The sequence below is a fragment of the Penicillium canariense genome (genome assembly GCF_028826845.1).
Source record: "Penicillium canariense strain IBT 26290 chromosome Unknown utg000002l_segment0_segment0, whole genome shotgun sequence".
In the NCBI taxonomy this organism is placed as follows: domain Eukaryota; kingdom Fungi; phylum Ascomycota; class Eurotiomycetes; order Eurotiales; family Aspergillaceae; genus Penicillium; species Penicillium canariense.
The window spans coordinates 755685-776236 of NW_026622729.1; the positions used below are offsets into that span (position 1 = coordinate 755685).

Here is a 20552-nt window from a genome sequence, read left to right on the forward strand (position 1 = left end):
CTCTTGAATAGCGTCGTTTATAAGATCTCAATCAAAAGCACGTAAAGTACAAGGTCGACCGGAGCGTCTGATTGAGCGATTTTTCTGGCCTCAAACGGTCTCTTCTGGAATGTGGAGATGATTTTCGAACGTGATATAGAGGGAAATTGCTCTCGGATGACTAGGCACCGGTAGGAATTAGTAGGCGGTGGCCCTAGGTGGTGGAAGTGTGGTTTGATCACTTCTTATGGGGGTTCTGCATATGCCATAATATCAAAGCTTTCCTTTATACCCTCAGTGCTAATTAGTAAGGGCCTGATGAAATGCATGTTTAACCCCCCGCTAGCTTTTGTAAGGATTGCCGGGTTGGGTTACCCTTAGCGACCCTTATATGAAACAGCAGAAGGTTCTACCTGCGGAGGGAACCGGTTGCAGGTACACACGTTTGATTTCCGATTTTGCGGCGAGGATGAGGAGCGTCCTATTGTCGGGCCAAAGGTGTTTTACGACGAGAGCCACGATGCTTGAATAGGTATTATACGTTTTTCCCTTCCTGACCATGTCGATTAAGAAGTTCGGGGACGGCGCGGGGCTTATTTTGGATATCAACCTATATTACAATCATAGAAACATAATATACACACAAGATCATTTGAGATCTCGCGACTCTGATGAGGCACGCGCACCTCGGCCTCCTTTAGGCTTTTGGTGCACCATCCTCCAGAAGGGACCCGACTTCATGAAAGGATCCCGCCGGATTTCCCAAATCCGGTCCCGCGTCCGCTTTTCTGGGTTATGGAAGATACCCCGGTGGCACATGCGCGCTATATGGCCAGGGACCTCCAAGTCAATCTGGTCCTGTGGCATGCCTGCGCGGATGAACATACACACGACAAAGTCGAGGGAGGCTTCGGCGGGGCTTGAAGGCGGTTTGCCACCGGCAACGGGTTGGCCTTGAAATTCAAAGCGGCTGATGAGCGCTTTATATGGCCGCGTTCGGGCGAAGAAGGGGAGTTGTTGGGGGCGCGGGGGCGGAGAGGATGAGAATGAAGGATGGGATTGGAGTTTCGGGTTCCGCAGCAGTGCGAACTCTCGCATGGCAGCTTGCGCGATGATGCGGATGGTGTTGAAGTCGGGAATAACGGCTTTTCTTTGTTGGTGCTCCAGCCATTTCGGGTTGAAGGTCGGGTCGCCTCGGGCCCAAGACAGTTCTTTGCGAGAGTGGAGGCGAGTGATGCCGCCTTCGCGCTGGCGGACACGGCTAGGGGGCGGTCGATGTATACACCACTTGAACCACATGTTCAAGCCGAACGTGCTGCCGTACACGTCCACGACGGCAGCGAGGAGATTGTGAAAGGAGACTGTAGGGATATACTGAAGCTTCAAGTGGCTACTGAGCGGGGGAACCTTGAGGTCGATCTGCTTGGTGAGATTTGAGATGGGGCCGGGAAGAGATCGGAAAACAAGGAGAAGACGCATCAAAACGTTTCGCTGGAAGGCAGTCACTCGACGGTTCTTGCTAGCAGGCGTATTGAATTGCATGCGGTAGAAACGGAGGAAGAGATCATTGGCGCGCTCCAGGCTCTTCGTCAATCTCTCATCCACAAGACCTCCGCTGGACTCTTTGTGCTTGATGGAAGCGTCCAGTCGGATAATCTTCGCGGCTAGAGCCGTGAGATTGCTAAAGCCCCAGGATTTCAGTCTGAAGTCACGGAGGTACTCAAGCGTGACGATCGCACGATCCCAGTTACCCATGTCGATATGGGAGCTGACCAGGGCCTTAAGCATGTTGACGGACAGTGGCATGCTGAGCGAGGATATGACCTTTTCACTGAGCTCGGTATTTTGTGTAGCAGCGGCAAATCGGAGAACCGATGGTGCCAGCACCTGATCGCCGTAGGCAGAAGCTGGGATTGAAGGACCATCAAGGTCGTCGTTGAAAAGTAACCAGTTTCCAAAGTCATAAGCGCGATTGACAGAGGCTAGGTCAAGCAGTTCGGCTAACGTCACAATCGAGACCTGTGGAAGAGAAGAGAATTCGCGCTCCTGCACACCCAAGTGTTGTGAGTTGAAGAAAGGAACGTCCGTTGACTTGGAACGACTGAGCTGTTCAAAGAATGCTTGGATGTGGTAGGCCTTGCTAGCATCGACGATGTTTTGTAGCCAAGCGAACTGGTAGAAGCTGCGGCCAGCTTGGCGTTTATAAGCATAAGCCTTGACATTATGTTCCACCAACCCGGCGATAGCGGCAGTTTCGTCGTATAGCTGCGCTCTCGTCATATCGCTCAGGTCGTGTTCTGTGAGAGCTCCATATCCTCCCCACGGTGGCACCACATTTTGAGTAGACCGTAATACTCTTTCAAATAAGGTCGGGTCCTCATAGGTCTGAAGGCAGCCAGACTCGAGAATTCTGAAAATGTGCCAATTGGTAGACTTGCTCGTTGGCCGGAGATCCTCGCGATCACCAGACGATTCGAGTAATAAGTTCAGCGGCGTAGAGTAATTAATAATATCCGAGGGAGTTGAGCCATGGAATCCCACCCCCACATAGGCCTTGTTGATCAATCCACTTCGCAGGCTCGCAACCACTTCTGTGCTGATAGTCCGATTGCCAAGGCCATTGAACGGAGGCTTGTTAGGGCCCTTGAATGTCTGAGGTAGGAAGTTATCATTTGGGCGACGCCAGGATATTTCAGTGCTGATGTTGGTCTGCTGCACGACGTCGAGAGCCTGTACTAGAGGCGCCCAGCTTTCGACTTTCCATGCCTTGTCGTCAATGCGCTGGCTCATCTCTTTCACTAACCCGGCGCCTTGTTTAGTAAATCCATGCTCGACACAACACCAGAGAATAAGCTCGAACCAAATTTCAGGGCCAAGCTCACGGACTCCCACCTTGAAAGGAAGAAACGGAGGATCCTCGCCCGCCTCGGTGGCTGCTGTTGCGAGCGCAGCTTCGTGCTCAAGCCATGCGGCATCAGACAAAACACTCATAATATGGCTTGACAGTAGGTTGAGACCGGGAGGACGGAATGAAATTTGGCTGGGATCATTTTTTGGATATTGATACACTCTGTTGGAGATCAGATCCAAATGATGCAAGCGGGCCAGGATGCGGAATACACAAGACATTGCAAGATCCGCTTCGTTTTGCGGCGCGTCTGCAGCTTTCAGCACCAAGGAGCCCAGATTCAGCAGGACCTCGGCCAGGAATCTCTCGGCCAATTCCCGCGCAGCAGGCCGGTCGGTCAACCGATCGAGGGAAAGCATGTCTGATTGCGGATGCGGCTTGATCAGCCCTTTTTGTTGTCGACCATGCTTACCTGTGAGCTGATCGAGAGACAGTCCCTCCGCGTTCCAGTCAAAACCTTGTAGAGCATTCCGCGAGGCCATGTACGGAACGAGAGTTTCGTACGTGTCGATGAGCTGGCTTAAGTAGGAGTGCACAGTTGACCAGTGTTTCAGTTCAAACCCCAGATAGCCCAAAATATTCAAGTTCGAATGAGTTCTGGCCAACCACAGATATCCCATCAGAGCATGGGTCCGACGGAGCTCATGTTCGTGTTCGAGGAGCGAACCGACCTCCTCCCCAGGGTGAGCAGGCCCTCCCTTCTTGTTGTTGTTCGTCTTTTTTTCGCGTGCCAGTGAGCATTTTTCCAAAATCGGTATCCAACTATCGGGGTTGAACTTCCGCAATGACTCGAGAGGAATGGAAGGTAATGTGTTGTATGAGAAGAGAAGCTGAAATTCATCCTCGGTGATGGATCTTCGGGTCGTCGTCGAGGCGAAGCAAGTCTGTACACGGGACACCGACGGATGTGAGAGGACAGGTAGGCGAGGCGCAATTGGCCCGCGGCCAATTCGCAGAAGGCGGCCGGGGCACAAGCACCTTCTCATGACACGGCAACAAGCCTCGCGGAAGGCGCCTGCGGAGGAAACACGGTCTCGATGGGCACGGGTGTAATGTGGCGCATTTCGGGGTCGATCACGATTTGCACATGTCGCAGGGGTCTTCGAAGCTGTCCTCCTGACACAGTATCAACCTCTGGCAAGAAGCGGTATTCCCGTCGCGACGAGGGAGCGTTGAGCGAGTGCGGACGAAATCGAGATGCTCGAAATTTGGCACCAGATGGCTGACTCAGCAGAGAGTGGCCGTGGCCAATGGGAGCCGCCGCATTTACTTCAGATCGAGAGGGAGAGTACAACATTATTGAACAGTAAAGCAAGGATATACCCTCTCTCGAAGATCAGAGTTTTTAACCGGTGTACACTTGAATTGATAGGTTGTACAATGTTGCATACGGCGGGTCGGAGGAGGGTGCAACGGTGGCAGCACTGTCCCTAAGGAGAAACCCGAGGCATCTAGAACGTTTGCTTCTGGTAAACTGAGGTTAAAGGAAGAATGAGGCCCCGATCTTGAAAGTTGGAACGGTTTAACCATTTTGGTACCCTCTAGACTCTAATTTAGGCCTTCAGTATAGGTCCTCTACTGTACAATCTCTCCACTCCCTAACTCCGATGTGCTGGACAATACCACCCCACGTCTGCGCCAGTCTAGCGCTCGGACACGACCTATCAGCGGAAGTGGAAGCTATTATTGCGGTAACACAGGGGTTTCTTGCGGCGCTCAATACAAAATCACGTGTCGACTTTGAAAAGCATTGCGTCCGGGCCGGGGGAATGTCCCTTGCGCCTCCTTCGCCTGCTGCCTTACGCTTCTGCACAATCGGATCATTCATCGAGCACGTGGTAACGCTGAATGACGATATTGATGAGCGAATATGGGACCCTGAAGTGAAAATACATGAGGCTGGTAGTCTTGCAACGGTATGGGCACCCTTCCGGGCCAAAATCAACGGCGTCGTGGATCATGTGGGGGTGGAATTATTTATACTTCATAAATTGAGTGGGGAGTGGAAGGTGACGGGACTGGCGGATTCATGCCGACTGCCAACAGAGGAAGAAATGAACATGGGCTAGTCCGAGCGTCCCTAGAAGTTTGAGGTCCGCGAAGTAACGATTGGAAACAAAGCTTTTAATTACGACTTTTACAATTGCAAGCCAATTTCTCATAGTAGCAAAGGGACGCTCATTTGTATGAACTGCAGGCTATGATACATGACACTTTCTCTATAACTGAACCAGCAGCCACAGGAGCACAACCTTGACCTTTTTCACACCAGGCAACGGGAATGCCGTGAAAGGGCGAATCGATCCAGAATAGACCTAGACCCAGAAGGGGCGGATCTGGCGAGCGTGGACGCGCTCAAACTGCTGGGTACCCTCGGAGGAACCCTCAGTGCTGGGAACAGCAGAGCCAGTAGGAAGAGCGCCAGAGACGGTGATGAAGCCCGACCCCTGGTCGCTAGAGCCGCCAGCAGCGCCGGAGGGAGCAGCAGAGGGAGCGCCAGTAGGGGCAGCGCCGCGCTCACCACCCTGGCCGAAGCTACCAGAGGGCTGAGCGCCGCCGGAGGGGAAACCACCCTGGCCACCGTAGCCGTGGCCAAAGCTGCCGCTGGGATGGGAGCCACCAGCAACGCCGGAGGGAACGGTGCCGGAAGCCTGAGGGCGGCCAGATTCCTGGGCGCCGCCGAAACCGCCCTCAGAGCCACCCTGGGCACCGCTAGAACCCTGGGGGAGACCGCTGGGCACAGTGCCGGAGGGCTGAGCACCGGAGGTGGGAGTGGCATCCTGCTGGTTACCGAACTGGGACAGGCGTTAGTATCAACTATACAAATATCCGGGTTGGTTGCCAACATACAAGGTTGAAGGCGATGGCATTGGGAGCCAGAGCGAGAGCGGCAGCCAGGCCGAAAACAATGCTGAACTTCATGGTGAAGATGTGTGTTGGTAAATGAAAGTGGTTGAAAAAGAATGGATGACTGAGTCACTCGGTGACGATTGATCTCAAGTTTTAGAAATGAAAGATAAGCGCGCAGCACTGCGATCCCAAAAAACTTTGATGGAGGATTTTGAGGGCCTTATATAGTTTAATACTGAGCCTCAGCTCCCACGTTACGGTCCCAGGATAGCCACTCGCGGGAATTTCAGACCCAGAGACGAGGACACTGGTGCCACTGTCAGGAATATCGGAGACGTCTAGATCAGCTGCCCAGACTTGGGAACTGTGGAGATCGGCGATAGTCTGCAGCTGGCGGTTTCTCATATTGACCTATCGTGGCCGATATGTCGAATCAGTCGAGAAATGTGGGCAAGCAGCCCTACCGGCAGGACAAGCATATTGGTGCGTTATGGTTTCATAGTCCCAAAGTGGAGCCGACGCAGGAGGAGGAATCTACCGTAGAGGGAGGTTGGGCGGCCCGCCACGAAGAACTCCTGAGGGCTACCAGGGGGGTTCTGAATGAGATGGCGCCACGCTGAGCTGCCAGCTCCGCCAGGAGGTTAACGTTACGACGCGTTAGGGATCGCATCTAGCGCCGTGCGGTGTGTTCGTCTGTGGAGAAGTTTAACGTGAAACGAGTGAGTGATGAGGGGCTGGTTTCCCCACTCCGAGCTTACACGTCGTCTGTCGATCGCCCGCTGGGCTGCTTCAGATTGAGGTTAAGGTGGGTAGTGCCGGGCCAGGACATACTAGTAAGGGATAACGTTTGGGCGAAACCAAGAAAAACAGTGGCGAAGAAACACGCTACTGCCGGCGGGTCTGTGTGACGGGAGAATGGGGAAGGGAGTACATGCTTATTCTATCGTTGCGTTGGCATCACAGCGTGATAATGTTTAACCGACCGCAAAAACGCCACGGGTCTCATGCTAATGATTTGCTAAACGCCTAGCACACCGGGCATTGCGCGTCCTCACCCTAAAATAGCATCATCCTTTTGCGACGCGCACAATTGCTCCGGAGGGTATGGGACATGTACACATCGGATCATGTAGGGGCTCAATTAACGTGATACCAAATCAACATAGAACATAGAATTAACACAGTGCCAAATTTCATCACTTCATGAGAATAGGAAGGGGGGAAATGGTGGAATCAATCCATCTCATAGCTCCTCTTCCTCGCTAGCCGGTAAGTCGCCGCCCAGCTCCTGCTCCACTTCGTCGACCACGAAGCTCTCGTAGTCCTCCAGGCCCTTCTGGACATGGACCTTGAAGCGGATGACATCGTTGAGCATCGTTTCCACGTTGGTGTGCAGCTCCTCCCTGAGGGCATTGGCCCGAAGTGTCAACTGCTCATACTCGATGTTGGTGTTCATTTCGCGCTGCTCCATCAATTGGACGCTGTCGCTAAGCGTTGCTCGCATCTTGGCCAGTTCCTTTTCCATCTTCTCAATCTGGGCGTCTGACGCCGTCTTCTGAGTGGTGGTAATTTCCTTGGTGCGTTCGAACTCCTCCTCGGCCGCCCGGCGCCGGTGCTCCAGGGCCTCGACCTCACTGCGCTTTTCGTCCATAGCCTCCTTAATGTTGTCGAGTAGATTGCGACGGTCAAGGTCGTCGTCAATAGCTTGTTTCCGCCGCTCGTTGATCTCCTTGCGCAACGACTGTAGATTATTGCGGACGGAACCCCGGAGGTCCAGATTGAGCAAATGCGCCGGGTGGTAGCCCGTGTAGGGCTCGGCCAAGAGACGATCGCCCTCTGACGACATCCGGTTCGGTGCACCTCCGATCTGGCTGGTGGAGAAATTGTTTTCATTGACATTGAGACTGAGCTCGAAATCCTGACCCTTGGCGTTCTCGGCAGAAGACGGAATCAGGCTTGTCTGGTAGCCAAGCGTATTATACGCCTTGACAATTTGCTCCAGATCCTCCAATTTATGGCTCGCCTCGGCCGCCTTGTCCATGATGCGGGCGTGCGTCTCCTCCACACGAATCACGGTATCGTCAAGGTTCTTCTGCAGCCGCTCTCGTTCCGTGTTCATGCGATCAATATCTTGAATAGTGATGCCTTGCCGGTCGACGCTGGCCTGGAGCTCGGTACGCTCACTTTCCGTTGTTTGAAGCTCGGCATCGATCTTCTGGATTTCTGCGTCAAGGAATTTGATTCGAGTCTCGTATTTCTCGATTTTCCCTTTGACGTTCTGGTTGTAGTCTTCGAACTTCCTCTTGTCGTCCTCCAAGATGCGGAAATGCTTGTCCAGTTTGGCCATGTCCGGCGCATTCTTCTCCATTTCCTCCATCTGCTCACGGAGCGTCTGATTTTCTGCCTCCAACGCTTCCATTTGCTGTACATATCGCTCATTACCGCGGGCAAACTCTTGAGACATGGCCTCAATGTGGGGTACCAATCTTTGCTCTGCCGTCTCGTCATCCTCTTCTTCACCACCTTGAAGCCAGTCGTGATACGCTCCAGTAAGGAAGCGGAAGATAATTCGATCACCGGTAACATCAACCCCAGCCTCAGCACACGCCTCATCATACTCTCCGCTATCAAATCGTTGCATCAATTGCGCCAGTTGCATCAGCCAGTGTAGCATGCCTAGGAATGTGGACCAGTTCTGACCACCAACGGCCGAAATTTGAGACTTGGTAATGCCCTTCTCAAACGGATATCGCAGCTGCTTCAGAATGGGTGGTACTTCAGCGTCCATCGCTTTCTGAAATTTGTAGCCCGGATCAATGCGATGGTAGAGAAACTGGAAGATATAGTTGAAATCCTTCTGGGTTGGCGAGCGGAGAGTGTTCTGTCCCAAGGAATGCTTCATCTCCAATTCGAAATTGTTGTGAGTCAGGTATTCCAATAGCTCCTGTCCGATACGCGCTTGGAAAGATCGGTCGCGAAGTGGTCGGGGGTCCCTGGGAACACCAGCAACAGCAGGGACCGAATTGAAGAATGACTGGTGGCCCATAGGTCCACCCACGGACGGTCGCGAAAAGACACTGCTGCGGCGTTGCAGGTTCTGCTGCGATGCAGAATTGGACGAAAGGGAACCGGGCGCAAAGCTTTGCCTGCCAGCGCTGGCACCGTGGAACATGTTACTCGACACAGATCGGCGTACAGACGAAAGTCCAGCCTCGGGGCCAGCCATCGACAAACGCGCAAAGTTTGGTTGCTGAGGGCGGCTCGCTGAGTTGAGCAGGGAGTTCGGTCGGGCGTGTTGCGAGGTGAACGGGGGGTTATTGAAGCCAATGGAGCTCGTGCGCTTCATGGCCGAGGCCGGCTGGGGAATTGAAGAATAGTTCTGGACACTCCCAAGAGTCTTGATCCCATTGTCAGTTATCGGTTCTCTTTGCGACAGCTAGTAAGGTTTTTATCCATACCTCTCGCGGGCGCCTGATACTGAACAAACCAGTATCTTGCGACATGGTGATGACAGGGCCGCGACTGCGGCGAAACTAGGGCCTATATCGTGCAAATTATGACAAAAAAATGCTAGTCCACCAAAATTAGTCAGTCCAAGTCCGACGTGCGGCGCAAGTTCCTGGAGGAGAGAATCTTGGTTTCTTGTGCTGGGAAGGTAAGCTTTGTCGGGAGATGTAAACAAGAGCGTGCCGCATCCCGAAGCGGAAAGCGGTGGGGTAACATAGAAAACCAGCCGCGCCGGAAATAATCACGAGACCTCCGGTCTGGGGAAGTGAGGCTTGGCGGACCTAAGTTCCGAGGTCCACGGCCGGTGCCGATGAAGGTCGCCCTCCCTGCCTCTTGATTTTCCCTCCCGCATCGTCCCTCTTTGCTGCTGGCTGACAGTACACTTTCAATATGGCTCCTCGTGAGGAGCTGATCGCATCTGCTGTAGGTAATCAGCTGTTCTTCCATCCCGCATTCGGTCGCTAACTCATGTTCTCCAGGTGACCTGTATGATAGTCCCGTTCCGCACGGCATCGCGTGTTGGAGAAGTTGCGCGCTAACCGTCACGCAGTCCTACAGGACCCCTCAGTGGCTTCGTCGCCTATCGAGAAACGAGTTGCATTCCTTCAGTCTAAGAACTTGACACAAGAGGAAGTCGACCTCGCATTATCGCGGGTCGGTGAGGATCCAGCCGCCGCAGCCGCAGCTTCTGGCACTGCGTCCTCATCGTCGCAAGGATACTCCTCACAACAGGTTGCTTACCGGCCATCTCCACAAGCGGCCCAGGGATATGGCTATCCCCCATACAATCAATGGCAGCCTTCCCCCGAGTATGTACAAACTCCGCTCCGCGCTCTTCCGAATCGGAGACTGATCGCACGACAGGCCGCCTAAGCGCGACTGGCGGGACTGGTTCATCATGGCAACCGTGATGGGTGGAGTGGGATACGGACTGTATTTTGTTGGCAAGGTATGGTTTACTAAAATCGGTGATATCGTCCCATGTCTTTCCCTGCTAAGACTGTCGGTCCAGCGGTATATTGCTCCATTGATTGCCCCGCCAACTCCTCCTCAGCTGGAGCAAGATAAAGAGAACATCGACGCGCAATTTTCGCGAGCGTTTGATTTGATTGATCAGCTTTCTACCGATACCGCTGCCTTGAAGGCTGCCGAGGATGCTCGCACCGAGCGCCTGGATTCGGCTCTCAAGGATGTTGAGAACCTCGTTTCAGATCTGAAGCATGCATCACGACGAAGGGATGATGAGACCCGTCGGATTAGCGACGAAGTCAAGTCATTGAAGGAGGCGATCCCCAAGGCCCTTGAGGGTGCTCGGGATGGTAATGAGAACCGACTGAAGGAGCTCGGTTCTGAGCTGAAGAGCCTGAAGGTCCTGCTGGGCAACCGTCTGGGCGGCAGCACCGCTGGCCCCCCTGTTGGTCGTACTGTCGGCAGCTCTACTCCCACCCCTAGTACTACTCCTCAGCCGGCGCCTGAACCCACCCCTGCAACTGCTCCCGCAACCAACGGTCTGCACGCCACCGTGACCCCGGCCGAGCAGGAGCCCCAGCCGGCTGCTGCGCCGGCGCCAGTCGCCGAGAGCCCTCTCGCCAAACTCGGCCGCTCTGCCTCCATCCCGGCCTGGCAGATGGCTGCTTCCAACCGATCTAAGAGCTCTTCCCAGTCAAGCCCCGCCCCGACTGGTGATAAACCAGCTGGTTCGAGCACTGAGCAGAGTGCTCCACCCAGCTAAATCCAGATTGCAGCCTACACTGAATATTGTATACCTCTTCGCTTAAATGTATTTACCACAAGGAAACTCCTTCCGACTCATATTATGATTGCATATGGCTTTTAGAGAGTTCATCTATAAACTGTAGGGGAGTGAAGAGACATTAATCCAGTCATTGTCGCAGTAAATGCTTAGTCGAGCGTTCGCCGATAAGAGATAAGGGGCGCAAGCTTCAGTTACCTCGGACCCTCACAAACTTGAGCCTGCTTTCAATCAATCAATCAACCAACCCCCACGAATCGAGGACAGCAATAATGCCATCCCCCGAGAGATCCTCACACCGACCGCAGTCTCCAGCACAACACGAGTCTGATCGCCGGCATCACCGAAGTCGGCATGGCCACAGCCATTCTAATTCCCATTCGCACGGCCACCGGCACCGGGACCACTCACGCTCGCGCTCTCCCCACCGATCTGACCGGCGCAAATCAGACCGTCTTCGTCGACATGACCGAGATCGAGGAGAGCGGGACCATCGTCATGAGCGGCGAAGCAGGGAGCCTCCGGCGCAGCCTGTGATTCTCCCGTACCAGGCGCGAGAACTCTCGAGGCGCGATCTGGAGGCCTTCGAGCCTATGTTTGCAATGTACTTGGATATCCAGAAGGGGTTGATCATTGAGGAACTGAAAGATGAGGAGGTGAAGGGGCGGTGGAAGAGTTTCATTCGGAAGTGGTATGTATATGAGGGTTTCCGGAGTCGATGGGCCTTGCTGATTGTGCAGGAATCGTGGCGAACTCGCCGAGGGTTGGTATGATCCAGCTACACTCGACAAAGCGCGTAAGAGTGCAGAAGAATACCGGTCGATTCCGGCGGAAAGAGCATCGCCGCATCATGGACGAGGTGGATTGTCACAGGATGTGAGAGCGGAGTCTCTACCCGCGAGGGAGGATGAGGATGGAGAGGAAGCACAAGAAGACGATGAGGAGGAATATGGACCGACACTTCCCGTTCCAGGGTTTTCGAGAGATGTAACCCATTCTGGGCCGACTATACCGAACATGCAGGACCTCGAGCTCAAGCGAGGTGAGCTTCTTTCAGACAGTTGCGAGCTAACTCCTTGCTAATATCCCAGCAGAATCCGCGATTGAGGACCTCGTCGCCGCCCGCGAAGACTCGCGACAACAGTATCGCTCTGAATTGCGCTCTCACAAGACCGAGTTGCGCCATCTAGAAGACGAGATCACGCCGCGTGCAGAGCCTGGAACCCGGGAGCGCCAGCTCGAAAAGCGCCGAGAAGCCGCTGCCGCAAACCGCGCATTTGCAAACGCTCGCGGGGCTTCACCCGAAGCTGCCCCCGACGCGGAGCTGATGGGAGATAATGATTTCGCGTCTCTCAAGAAGGAGAAGGAAAAAGAGCAGCGTAAGAAGAATGAGCGGGAGATCCGACGAGAGGAGATTCTTCGGGCTCGTGCTGCGGAGCGAGAGGAGCGAGTTCAGAAGTTCCGTGAAAAGGAGGAAGAAACTATTGGCTGGTTGCAGACTCTGGCGAAGCAGCGGTTTGGCTGAAATGTTGGGGATCAGCCTCGGAGTCTGTTCTTCTATATACCCGTCCAACATGGAAATTCACAACCTACGAGCATTCTTCATCAACCGATTTCGCATTTGCATTTGTCTAACTGTTCCATGACTGGGTCAACGTAAAAAGCACTGTCTATATGCCGGAATGCTAAATGTCGCATGCGCCGTCTAGCCTCTTGTGCTCTGCTCTTCCCCACGAATATCAATCAACGAGCGAAGCTGCTTCCCTTGCGCATCAAAATTAGCCGGGTCCAACCACTTCTCAAAAGCCGTTTTCAACACCGGCCACTCCGAGTCCAAGATCGAGAACCAAGCCGTATCGCGATTCCTCCCCTTCACAATCAAATGCTGGCGGAAGACCCCCTCCGCCATAAATCCGAACCGCGCCGCGGCTTTCTTGGACGGCGCATTCATATTATCGCACTTCCACTCAAAACGCCGATAGCCCAGGTCCTCGAACACGGCCCGGGCGACCAGATAAACGGCCTCCGTCGCCGCCGTCGTGCGCTGCAAGAGCGAGGAGAAGACGATATAGCCAAGCTCGACGACGCGGTTGGTGAGATCGATGCGCAGCAGGCTGAAGAAGCCGATGGCTTTGTTTGTAGTTGGGTCGATGAGGGCGTAGAAGACGGGATCATTGGACTCCGCGAAAAAGGTGATTACCTCCGTGAAAGAAGCCTTGTCTGAGAAGGGACCCTGGTTGATGTACGTCCATAGGGCTGCTTGCTCGGGTTGTCCAATGATCGGGTATAGGTCGTCGATGTGGCTGGATCGCAATGGCTCCAGCTGGACGGAGTGACCTGTGAATGTGGTGCGAGGCGGTGGGAGGGCCTGTTTGACCTCGACGGGAGGTCCGACTGGGCGATCCATTTTTGGGGTGAAGTAAAGCTTGTCGGCGTGCTAGGGGAGATTTGACGGTTACAGAGGATTGCCCCGCAACAATGTATAGATCGATGATCGGGGTTATTGCGTGGTCCAGGAAGAAAAGAGGTAGATCGCAGGGGAATGCTCGTGACTAACGGGGTGGACTTGACGAGACTTAAGTATCGAAAGAACAGTCATTGGATTGGAGGTGACACTCCGTGACTCACGCTAGCCAAAGGCGCGATCGACTCGGCGGGCGCGGGGCGCTGATCGGACGGCAGATTGGCAGACGGCAGATCGGAGACGGCCGACCTGCAGCCCGACCAGCACGAACCTCAGCACCAACCACAACACCAACCCCAGCACCTTCAGTGTTGCACCCATCCCAACCATGACGAACCTCTCCAAAGCCCTGCAGGGCCTAAAGCGATTCACCACCTGCGACGTACGCAATCCTTCCAACAGACACATCCTATCCCGCCTTAACCCACTCACCGTTTAGATTGGCGACGCGCTGGTCAACCTCAAGCAGCCGTACGGCGGCTTCCTGGATGGCCTGAAGATGTACTCCCCCGGCGGCGGGAGCATCGCTGGCCCGGCCATCACCGTGAAGATGGTTGAGACGAAGAGCCCCGGCCCAACGCCCCCGGTCCATTTCGCCGACGCGAACAAAGAGGGCCATATTATGTACATCCAGCAGCCGAAGGGGATGTACTCGGCATGCTGGGGTGGTCTCATGTCAACTCGCGCGCAGAAGCTGGGGAGTCTGGGGACGATGGTTGATGGGCGCATGCGAGACACGCAGGAGCATATTGATATGGGATACCCGGTGAGTCTACGTCGACATCGAGCCCTTCGCGAGGATAAGGGACCGGACTGCATGCTACAGTAGATTCTAAAACCAGAATAGGTCTTTGCACGAGATACCTCGGTTCTTGGATCGAACACCTTCACTCGCGCATCGGAGATCAATGTGCCAGTGCAGTTCAAAGGGGATCTCTGGGTCTATCCGAATGATATCCTGGTCGGCGATGAGAACGGGGTGGTGGTTGTCCCGCCGTCCCTGCTCGAGCAGGTTGTGGAGCTGTGCAAGGAGCGTTTGGAGATTGATGAGAAGATAATGGAGGCCCTGCGGGCTGGTGAACCCATGGGCCCGACTATCAAGCGCCTGCGTAAGTAAGGGCGTCAATTGAGAGGCTAGAACCGGGTAGATAGATAGGCTCCCTATATTGTTACCAAAAGAATGCAGCGAAACGCGGCTCCCCGGATTCGCGGCGCAGGCCCGCGCCCATTTCTCCGATTCTCGGCCCTCGGGGGATCGCCGATCATAGCAAGCATGCACATCAATGCGACCACCCGCAACTCGCATCCTTTTTCCTGTCCATCTCACCACAGATTTGAAATGTCCCGACCCAGTCTCGTGCGTCTACCAGCGCGGACATCATTTGCGGCCACGGGCCGACGCTCTCTGCAGACCAAGCAACGCGCCCTACCAGCCGCCTACTATCGTGGCGGCACGTCACGAGCCGTCTTCTTCAAAGACGAGGACCTCCCACGCGACCGCGAAGACTGGGCCCCGATCTTCCGAGGCGTTATCGGCAGCCCGGACCCTTATGGCCGACAACTCGATGGGCTAGGGGGTGGCATCTCTAGCCTCTCTAAGGTGTGCGTGGTAGGCCCGTCGACGCACCGCGACGCAGACGTTGACTACACCTTTGTGTCGTTGGGGATCAAAAATACCGACGTTGACTATTCCAGTAACTGCGGGAATATGATCAGCGCGGTTGGACCGTTCGCAGTGGATTCGCAGTTGTTCCCTTTGGCGCAGCGGAATGCCCACTCCGCCTCGGTGCGCATCCACAACACCAATACTGGCAAGATTATCCACGCCTCGTTCCCAGTCATTGACGGGGAAGCTGCGGCTAGCGGAGACTTTGCGATCGATGGGGTTGCCGGTACAGCGGCGCGAGTTCAACTGGACTTCATCAACCCTGCTGGCTCGGCGACAGGGAAGTTGTTGCCAACAGGGAATGCGACGGATACCATTGACGGGATCCCAGCTACGTGCATCGATGCGGCGAACCCGTGCGTGTTCGTCCGAGCTGGAGATCTCGGTGTAGACGGCAACTTGACGCCGGATGAAATTGCTGCGCATCCTGATCTTCTTCTTCGTTTAGATTCCATCCGCCGCCAAGCTGGTGTCAAGATGGGTCTCGCGTCCACGCCTGACGCTATACCGGGCAGTGTGCCCAAGATATGTCTCGTAGCAGCGCCTGTTGCGTCCGATTCGCGAGACATGGAACACAAGCAGACCTCCACTGAGATTGACCTGCTCGCTCGTGCTCTCTCTGTGGGACAGCCGCACAAGGCAGTCCCCATTACAGTCGCGCTGGCCCTTGCGGCAGCTGCGCGAGTGCCCGGGAGCACAGTGGCAGATCTTGTTTCTGGAAAGAACCCAATTGACGATGCAGGCATCACAATTGGGCATGCTAGTGGAAACTTGTTGGTTGGCGCTAGCTTCGACGCAGATGGAGCGTTGGCCTCCGCTACCGTCTTCCGGACCGCACGGCGGTTATTCGAGGGACGAATTTTCTGGAAGAACGACCAGGTTTGTTCAACAAACTAGGAAGCGTCCCCTGTGCCCTTGATCTGTGATATGCCCTCAAAAATGTACGTAGGAGTTGTAAGATAGAGTAAAATATGTAATATAAGCCCCCGTCTGTAAAGGGCATGCCATCTCGATCACCAACGCCTTTTCCATATCCAACCACGCTTGACTGCATTTATTTTGTTTTCAAACAGTGAATCATACACACCACCGCCCTTCTATAACCACTCTCTATGCATGCCTTCCCAGGTCCAAATCCGCAACCAACTTCATATCACCTTTCCCAGAATCCTCACCCAGCCCAAAGAACGGCTTGACAGCAACGTCAATCGTCTCCTCAAACAATCGCCCAACAACCACCTCCTTAAGATCCTCGCCTGTCTGTGCGAAATCCGGGAACGCATTCAACTCCAACAACCACGCATTCCCCTCACTGTCAACCAAGAAATCGACACCAAACAGCTCAAACGCATTCGGCAGCGTCTGGAAATGCACCATCATTCCCCGTGCCGCGGCCTCGAACACCTCGCCCGTCACCGCGCAGATCTGCTCGAAGATCTTCTCCTTCCAGTCTGCAGAGAGGCCGGGGACGTGGTGGTCAAGCTGCCAGAAGCGGCGCACACTGCCCTCGTTAGAGCTGCCGCCTTCCTGGAAGCATGTGTTGGTCAAGTGGCGAGCCAAGTCTTTGATTTCGTCTTCCTCCTCGTGGGGGGCGCAGTAGGACTTTGCGGCGAAGAGGGCGAGCATCTCCCTGAAGACGTAGACCTTCAGGGCGCCTGTTGCGAGGACGTAGGTGCGGATGTGGAATTTGCGGTGCGAGGAAGAGGGCAGGAGGAGTGGGGGGTCAATGTAAGGCTGGGTCATGAAGTGGCGGAGTTGGGAGGTGACAACGCCTTCGTCGTGTGCGGCAGGAGTGCTGTCGTTGTCCACGTTCGTCTCAGAGCCGCTCTCGTCTTCCTCGTCAGAGTCTTCCTCCCAACCTTCGAAAATCTCGCGCAGTTGGTCTTCGCTGTTGAAGAGCCGTATGCCTTGGCCGCGGTCACTCATACCGGGCTTCAGGATCCACCATTCCTTTTCAGATTCCGGCCGCTCTTCGTTCTTCTCCAGACTCTCGCGCAACTCATATGCCTCCAGCAGAGCTTCGTCGAGGAACTCGGCGTAGTCAAGCTCAAAGTCGAACGCGGGCTTGAAATGATGTTGTAGAATACTGTCCGGGTGTTTGGAGATCCAATTGGCCACAGTATTGGATAGGTAGTGCTTGCGGATCAAGGCTTTGCGGATGATATAGGCATTAGCAAGTGAACTCGATGGCCGCGACATTGTATGCTCGAAGTCCAGACGCTCGTATTCGCGATACTGGAATACCGGCGCCGAGGAATCGGGCAGTTCGGAGAGACTCGATATGCGCTGGATGCGGGCAGCATCCCCGAGACGGCGGGTTAATGCTTGATCGACAAGGGCTTGCACATAGGGATCGTCACAGTCAACAATGGAGTATACCGTCGGCTGGTTCTCCGATCTACATAGACCACCTCTATCAGAATCGACCCATGTATCTCGAGAAAAGTGCAAACGTGAAGACAGACAATACAAATCAAAAAGAATCAAATGGGAATAGGGGGCATGAGGTCTATCAGCTAGGCCAGATATCTAAGGTGCATGTAGTATGTATATCTGAAACAAGACCGTTAAATCCCTTCGTGCCTATAAATCCACTCACAGCTTGATCTCCCCCGTGATATCGGGTGTATGCATAAAGTTCGCTTTCAGAGGCGTGACACTGTAAAAGAAATTGACATTAGCAAAGAAATTTCTGGTGGAGCCGGAGAAAACAAACCTAGTCATCTGCTCCTTAACGACCCAGCCATCATTGCCCGCTGGGCCCTCTTCCACACTCCGATACACATCCTGGAAGTTAGGTGCCCATTTAAAGTGCTTATGCTTGATTCTAGGTTGCCCAACAGGCTTATCAGTGGTGTTGCCATTCGGATCGGGCCGTTCTCCGGCGACTTCGCCCTCACGGAGCCGCTGCTCTTGAAGCTCGGGATCATCGGCGGTGGTGGGGTCAGTAGGCTCAAAGCAGCTGCCAGACGTCCACCTGTTCTCTAGCATAGCAGTGTAAAGAACCTTGTTCTGGCTTACGCCAGGTTCCAAGGGAACATTCACGCTGTAGAGGTCGACGCCGTCCACCCAGTTGGCACAAAGGTATTCGATTAGCTTGACAGAGTGTTCTGACGCTTCTGCGATGATGACTGGGTCATGGTTTCGGGAGCTAAAGGCATACGACAGCGCGATCGAGCGCTTCCCGCACACAGCGCCCTCCATCGCGGCACCAATGGTTCCACTCGACAAGGCGAACAGCGCCGTGGTGTTGCGACCATAGTTCGGGCCTGAAACCACAACATCAATCGGACCCTTTTCCTCGAAGTAGTGATAGAGACCGATCTGCACACAGCTTGCCGGGGTCGAGTCGATTAGGATCCATTCATCACCGCCGTCATCGGGCTCGCCATTGCTTCCCCGCGGCAAGTGGTGTACTGTTCCGTCCTCCTGGTGCAGGGTGCCGGGGCGGAAATATGTAGGTTTCACGGACGCGCCGACAATGTGCGCCTTACCGATCCATGAGCGCTGCTGGTGTGGAAGGACAACGGAAACCGTGTGGCCTGCAGCTTGGAGAGAGTGCACGAGAGAATGGACGTACGGCGACGACTGGTTGGACGGCGGGCCGTCGTCGTTGGTGACCTGAGTAGAGAACTGTCAGAGGCAAGGAGGGTTTACGCGGGCCAGAGAGCTGTACTGACCAGGATGTGCATGGCGAGGTGGGCAACTTGGGGGGAATTAGAGGGGAAGAGGAGGAATCGGAGAATTGCCCCGCAGGTCGCTTGGTATCGGAACTGGGCGTTCAAATCACATCACATTACCACATCTTGGCATTTACATTACTATGGGTATATCAAGCTGCGTGCAGTAATTATTATGTCAATCGCTTTCAGTGGTCATCCTCTGTTGAATGGCTCCGTCGTTTCTGCATTCCTCGCGCTTCTGCGCTTTCCAGTCCTGAGCCAATACCCGCATTATCGCCTTCGGGGGGATAGCTCTGGAGCAAGCTAGTCTCGACTCCCTCCTTCTTGATCTTAACAGGCTCACTCGACGAGCTGCTGTCTTCGGGATCGTCTTTGATTGCTTCGGGTGTCTCCTCTTCCTCCTTGATCTCCTCCTTTAGCGTCCCGGGTTGCAAGATCAAGCTCAAAAGAAGCCATGTCAGGCTTGCAGAGGCCATCGAGACAGTCCAGAATAAAGAACTGAAGACCACAAAGGAAGTAAGCTTCCAGCGATACATAAACCATCTATGCCTAGATCAGCGAATGCCTCAACAATGACCGGTCGATCCTGGAAGTCCTACCGGAGCCCCGTAAACCTGGCGCGGAATTCGACACGCGCCCTGTAAATCTGCATCTTTCCATCGCTCTGAATTTCAAGCCTCAGACTATGTGGCAAGTTGCGCGTGCCTCGCGCAAACTCTACTTTTTCCATCATCGAAACCTCCAGAGTCTCAGCTTCACGGCGCAAGCCCACCACGTATAACGGCAGGCGAGCCAGCCTCCGCGCAACATCCACAAGGGGCGACGTATATGTCAGAATCGCTGGTCGGCGAGACTGTGAGATCTTGTTCTGCGAGTTGGCCGATGTTGGAAGCACGGATCCGGTCTCAGGGGAGTAGAGGGTGAGGTCGATCATGAAGTTGCCCACGTTGAGATTCGAAGGCGTGCGGGGCAGGTCGAGCGCCACGGCGACATCGTAGGGCTGGGAAGAGACGAACTCGGACTCAAAGGAGGCAGTTCCCCAGGGGTTAATATCGCTGTATAGACCAGGGATCAGTATGCCGTTGGGCCGGGAGAAGCTAGCGTCCTTACCCAAACTGCAGATGAATTTCGCGGTCAACACCGACCGTGGGAATGAATCTGAAGTAGAAGATTGCATATGCAATGCCAGAAATTCCCAGCAGCAGGAGTGTAGCACCAGAGAACAGGACTATGTTCAGGTATATGCGGAGGGCGGTCTTGGATACAAGCGCGCGGAATGGCGTCAGGAGCGCGTCCTATGACAGGTCAGACGATGGAACGACGGTAAAAGGGATAAACCGACCATGACGACCGCCTGTGAGTACGACGGGCTGTCATATCCTGTCTCGTCATCTGTGTATTCTGAATCGGCCATGTTGAGAGGTGTGGTGAAGGGGCGTTGTCGAAAACAAGTTCCTCGGCAGGTAGTGACGCGCCCCTCTACTTTCCTTATCGGAGCTCCCTCAACACCAGCTTAGCTCTCCACAGTTCAACGGCGATCAAGTTTATTCATACTTGGATCAAAGATATTTTGCACAAATATTTTGATAAGGTATATTTGTGTTCTAATAACAATATAACAGCAAGTTTTTCGCCTCCAAGACACGAACACAAGTGATAGATTGCATTAAGAATTCCCCACCGTCAATGCAGAAAATAGAAGGGAAAGAAACCATCAACTCCAGCTTTTACAATCTTATCAT

General features: G+C 54.2%; 10 protein-coding genes across 10 annotated transcripts; 5 read left to right on the forward strand and 5 right to left on the reverse strand.

The window, feature by feature from the left end:
- Positions 1-627: 627 nt before the first annotated feature.
- Positions 628-3873, reverse strand: N7482_003472 (uncharacterized protein; the record flags this gene model as incomplete). Its single annotated transcript, XM_056685597.1, has 1 exon — positions 628-3873. One exon carries the CDS (start codon positions 3871-3873, stop codon positions 628-630), a length of 3246 nt encoding a protein of 1081 aa, XP_056544339.1.
- A 621-nt stretch (positions 3874-4494) lies between these two features.
- N7482_003473 (uncharacterized protein) lies at positions 4495-4956 on the forward strand (the record flags this gene model as incomplete). The annotated part of the gene is made up of 1 exon (XM_056685598.1): positions 4495-4956. One exon carries the CDS (start codon positions 4495-4497, stop codon positions 4954-4956), a length of 462 nt encoding a protein of 153 aa, XP_056544340.1.
- Positions 4957-5202: 246 nt separating this feature from the next.
- Positions 5203-5809, reverse strand: N7482_003474 (uncharacterized protein; the record flags this gene model as incomplete). The annotated part of the gene is made up of 2 exons (XM_056685599.1): positions 5203-5682; positions 5738-5809. The coding sequence occupies 2 exons, from the start codon at positions 5807-5809 to the stop codon at positions 5203-5205; spliced, it is 552 nt and encodes a 183-aa protein (XP_056544341.1).
- A 1171-nt stretch (positions 5810-6980) lies between these two features.
- N7482_003475 (kinetochore-associated Ndc80 complex subunit NDC80) lies at positions 6981-9240 on the reverse strand (the record flags this gene model as incomplete). The annotated part of the gene is made up of 2 exons (XM_056685600.1): positions 6981-9134; positions 9196-9240. The coding sequence occupies 2 exons, from the start codon at positions 9238-9240 to the stop codon at positions 6981-6983; spliced, it is 2199 nt and encodes a 732-aa protein (XP_056544342.1).
- A 394-nt stretch (positions 9241-9634) lies between these two features.
- pex14 (putative peroxisomal membrane anchor protein (Pex14)) lies at positions 9635-10976 on the forward strand (the record flags this gene model as incomplete). Its single annotated transcript, XM_056685601.1, has 5 exons — positions 9635-9667; positions 9724-9730; positions 9795-10053; positions 10109-10193; positions 10257-10976. The coding sequence occupies 5 exons, from the start codon at positions 9635-9637 to the stop codon at positions 10974-10976; spliced, it is 1104 nt and encodes a 367-aa protein (XP_056544343.1).
- A 293-nt stretch (positions 10977-11269) lies between these two features.
- Positions 11270-12522, forward strand: N7482_003477 (uncharacterized protein; the record flags this gene model as incomplete). The annotated part of the gene is made up of 3 exons (XM_056685602.1): positions 11270-11688; positions 11738-12039; positions 12092-12522. 3 exons carry the CDS (start codon positions 11270-11272, stop codon positions 12520-12522), a joined length of 1152 nt encoding a protein of 383 aa, XP_056544344.1.
- Positions 12523-12702: 180 nt separating this feature from the next.
- Positions 12703-13404, reverse strand: N7482_003478 (GNAT family N-acetyltransferase; the record flags this gene model as incomplete). Its single annotated transcript, XM_056685603.1, has 1 exon — positions 12703-13404. One exon carries the CDS (start codon positions 13402-13404, stop codon positions 12703-12705), a length of 702 nt encoding a protein of 233 aa, XP_056544345.1.
- Positions 13405-13789: 385 nt separating this feature from the next.
- N7482_003479 (RraA family protein) lies at positions 13790-14578 on the forward strand (the record flags this gene model as incomplete). The annotated part of the gene is made up of 3 exons (XM_056685604.1): positions 13790-13843; positions 13901-14227; positions 14309-14578. 3 exons carry the CDS (start codon positions 13790-13792, stop codon positions 14576-14578), a joined length of 651 nt encoding a protein of 216 aa, XP_056544346.1.
- Positions 14579-14800: 222 nt separating this feature from the next.
- N7482_003480 (DUF453 domain protein) lies at positions 14801-16024 on the forward strand (the record flags this gene model as incomplete). The annotated part of the gene is made up of 1 exon (XM_056685605.1): positions 14801-16024. One exon carries the CDS (start codon positions 14801-14803, stop codon positions 16022-16024), a length of 1224 nt encoding a protein of 407 aa, XP_056544347.1.
- A 213-nt stretch (positions 16025-16237) lies between these two features.
- Positions 16238-20224, reverse strand: N7482_003481 (uncharacterized protein; the record flags this gene model as incomplete). Its single annotated transcript, XM_056685606.1, has 8 exons — positions 16238-17525; positions 17727-17786; positions 17844-18748; positions 18808-18887; positions 19076-19353; positions 19410-19865; positions 19921-20105; positions 20153-20224. 8 exons carry the CDS (start codon positions 20222-20224, stop codon positions 16238-16240), a joined length of 3324 nt encoding a protein of 1107 aa, XP_056544348.1.
- Between the last annotated feature and the right edge of the window lie 328 nt (positions 20225-20552).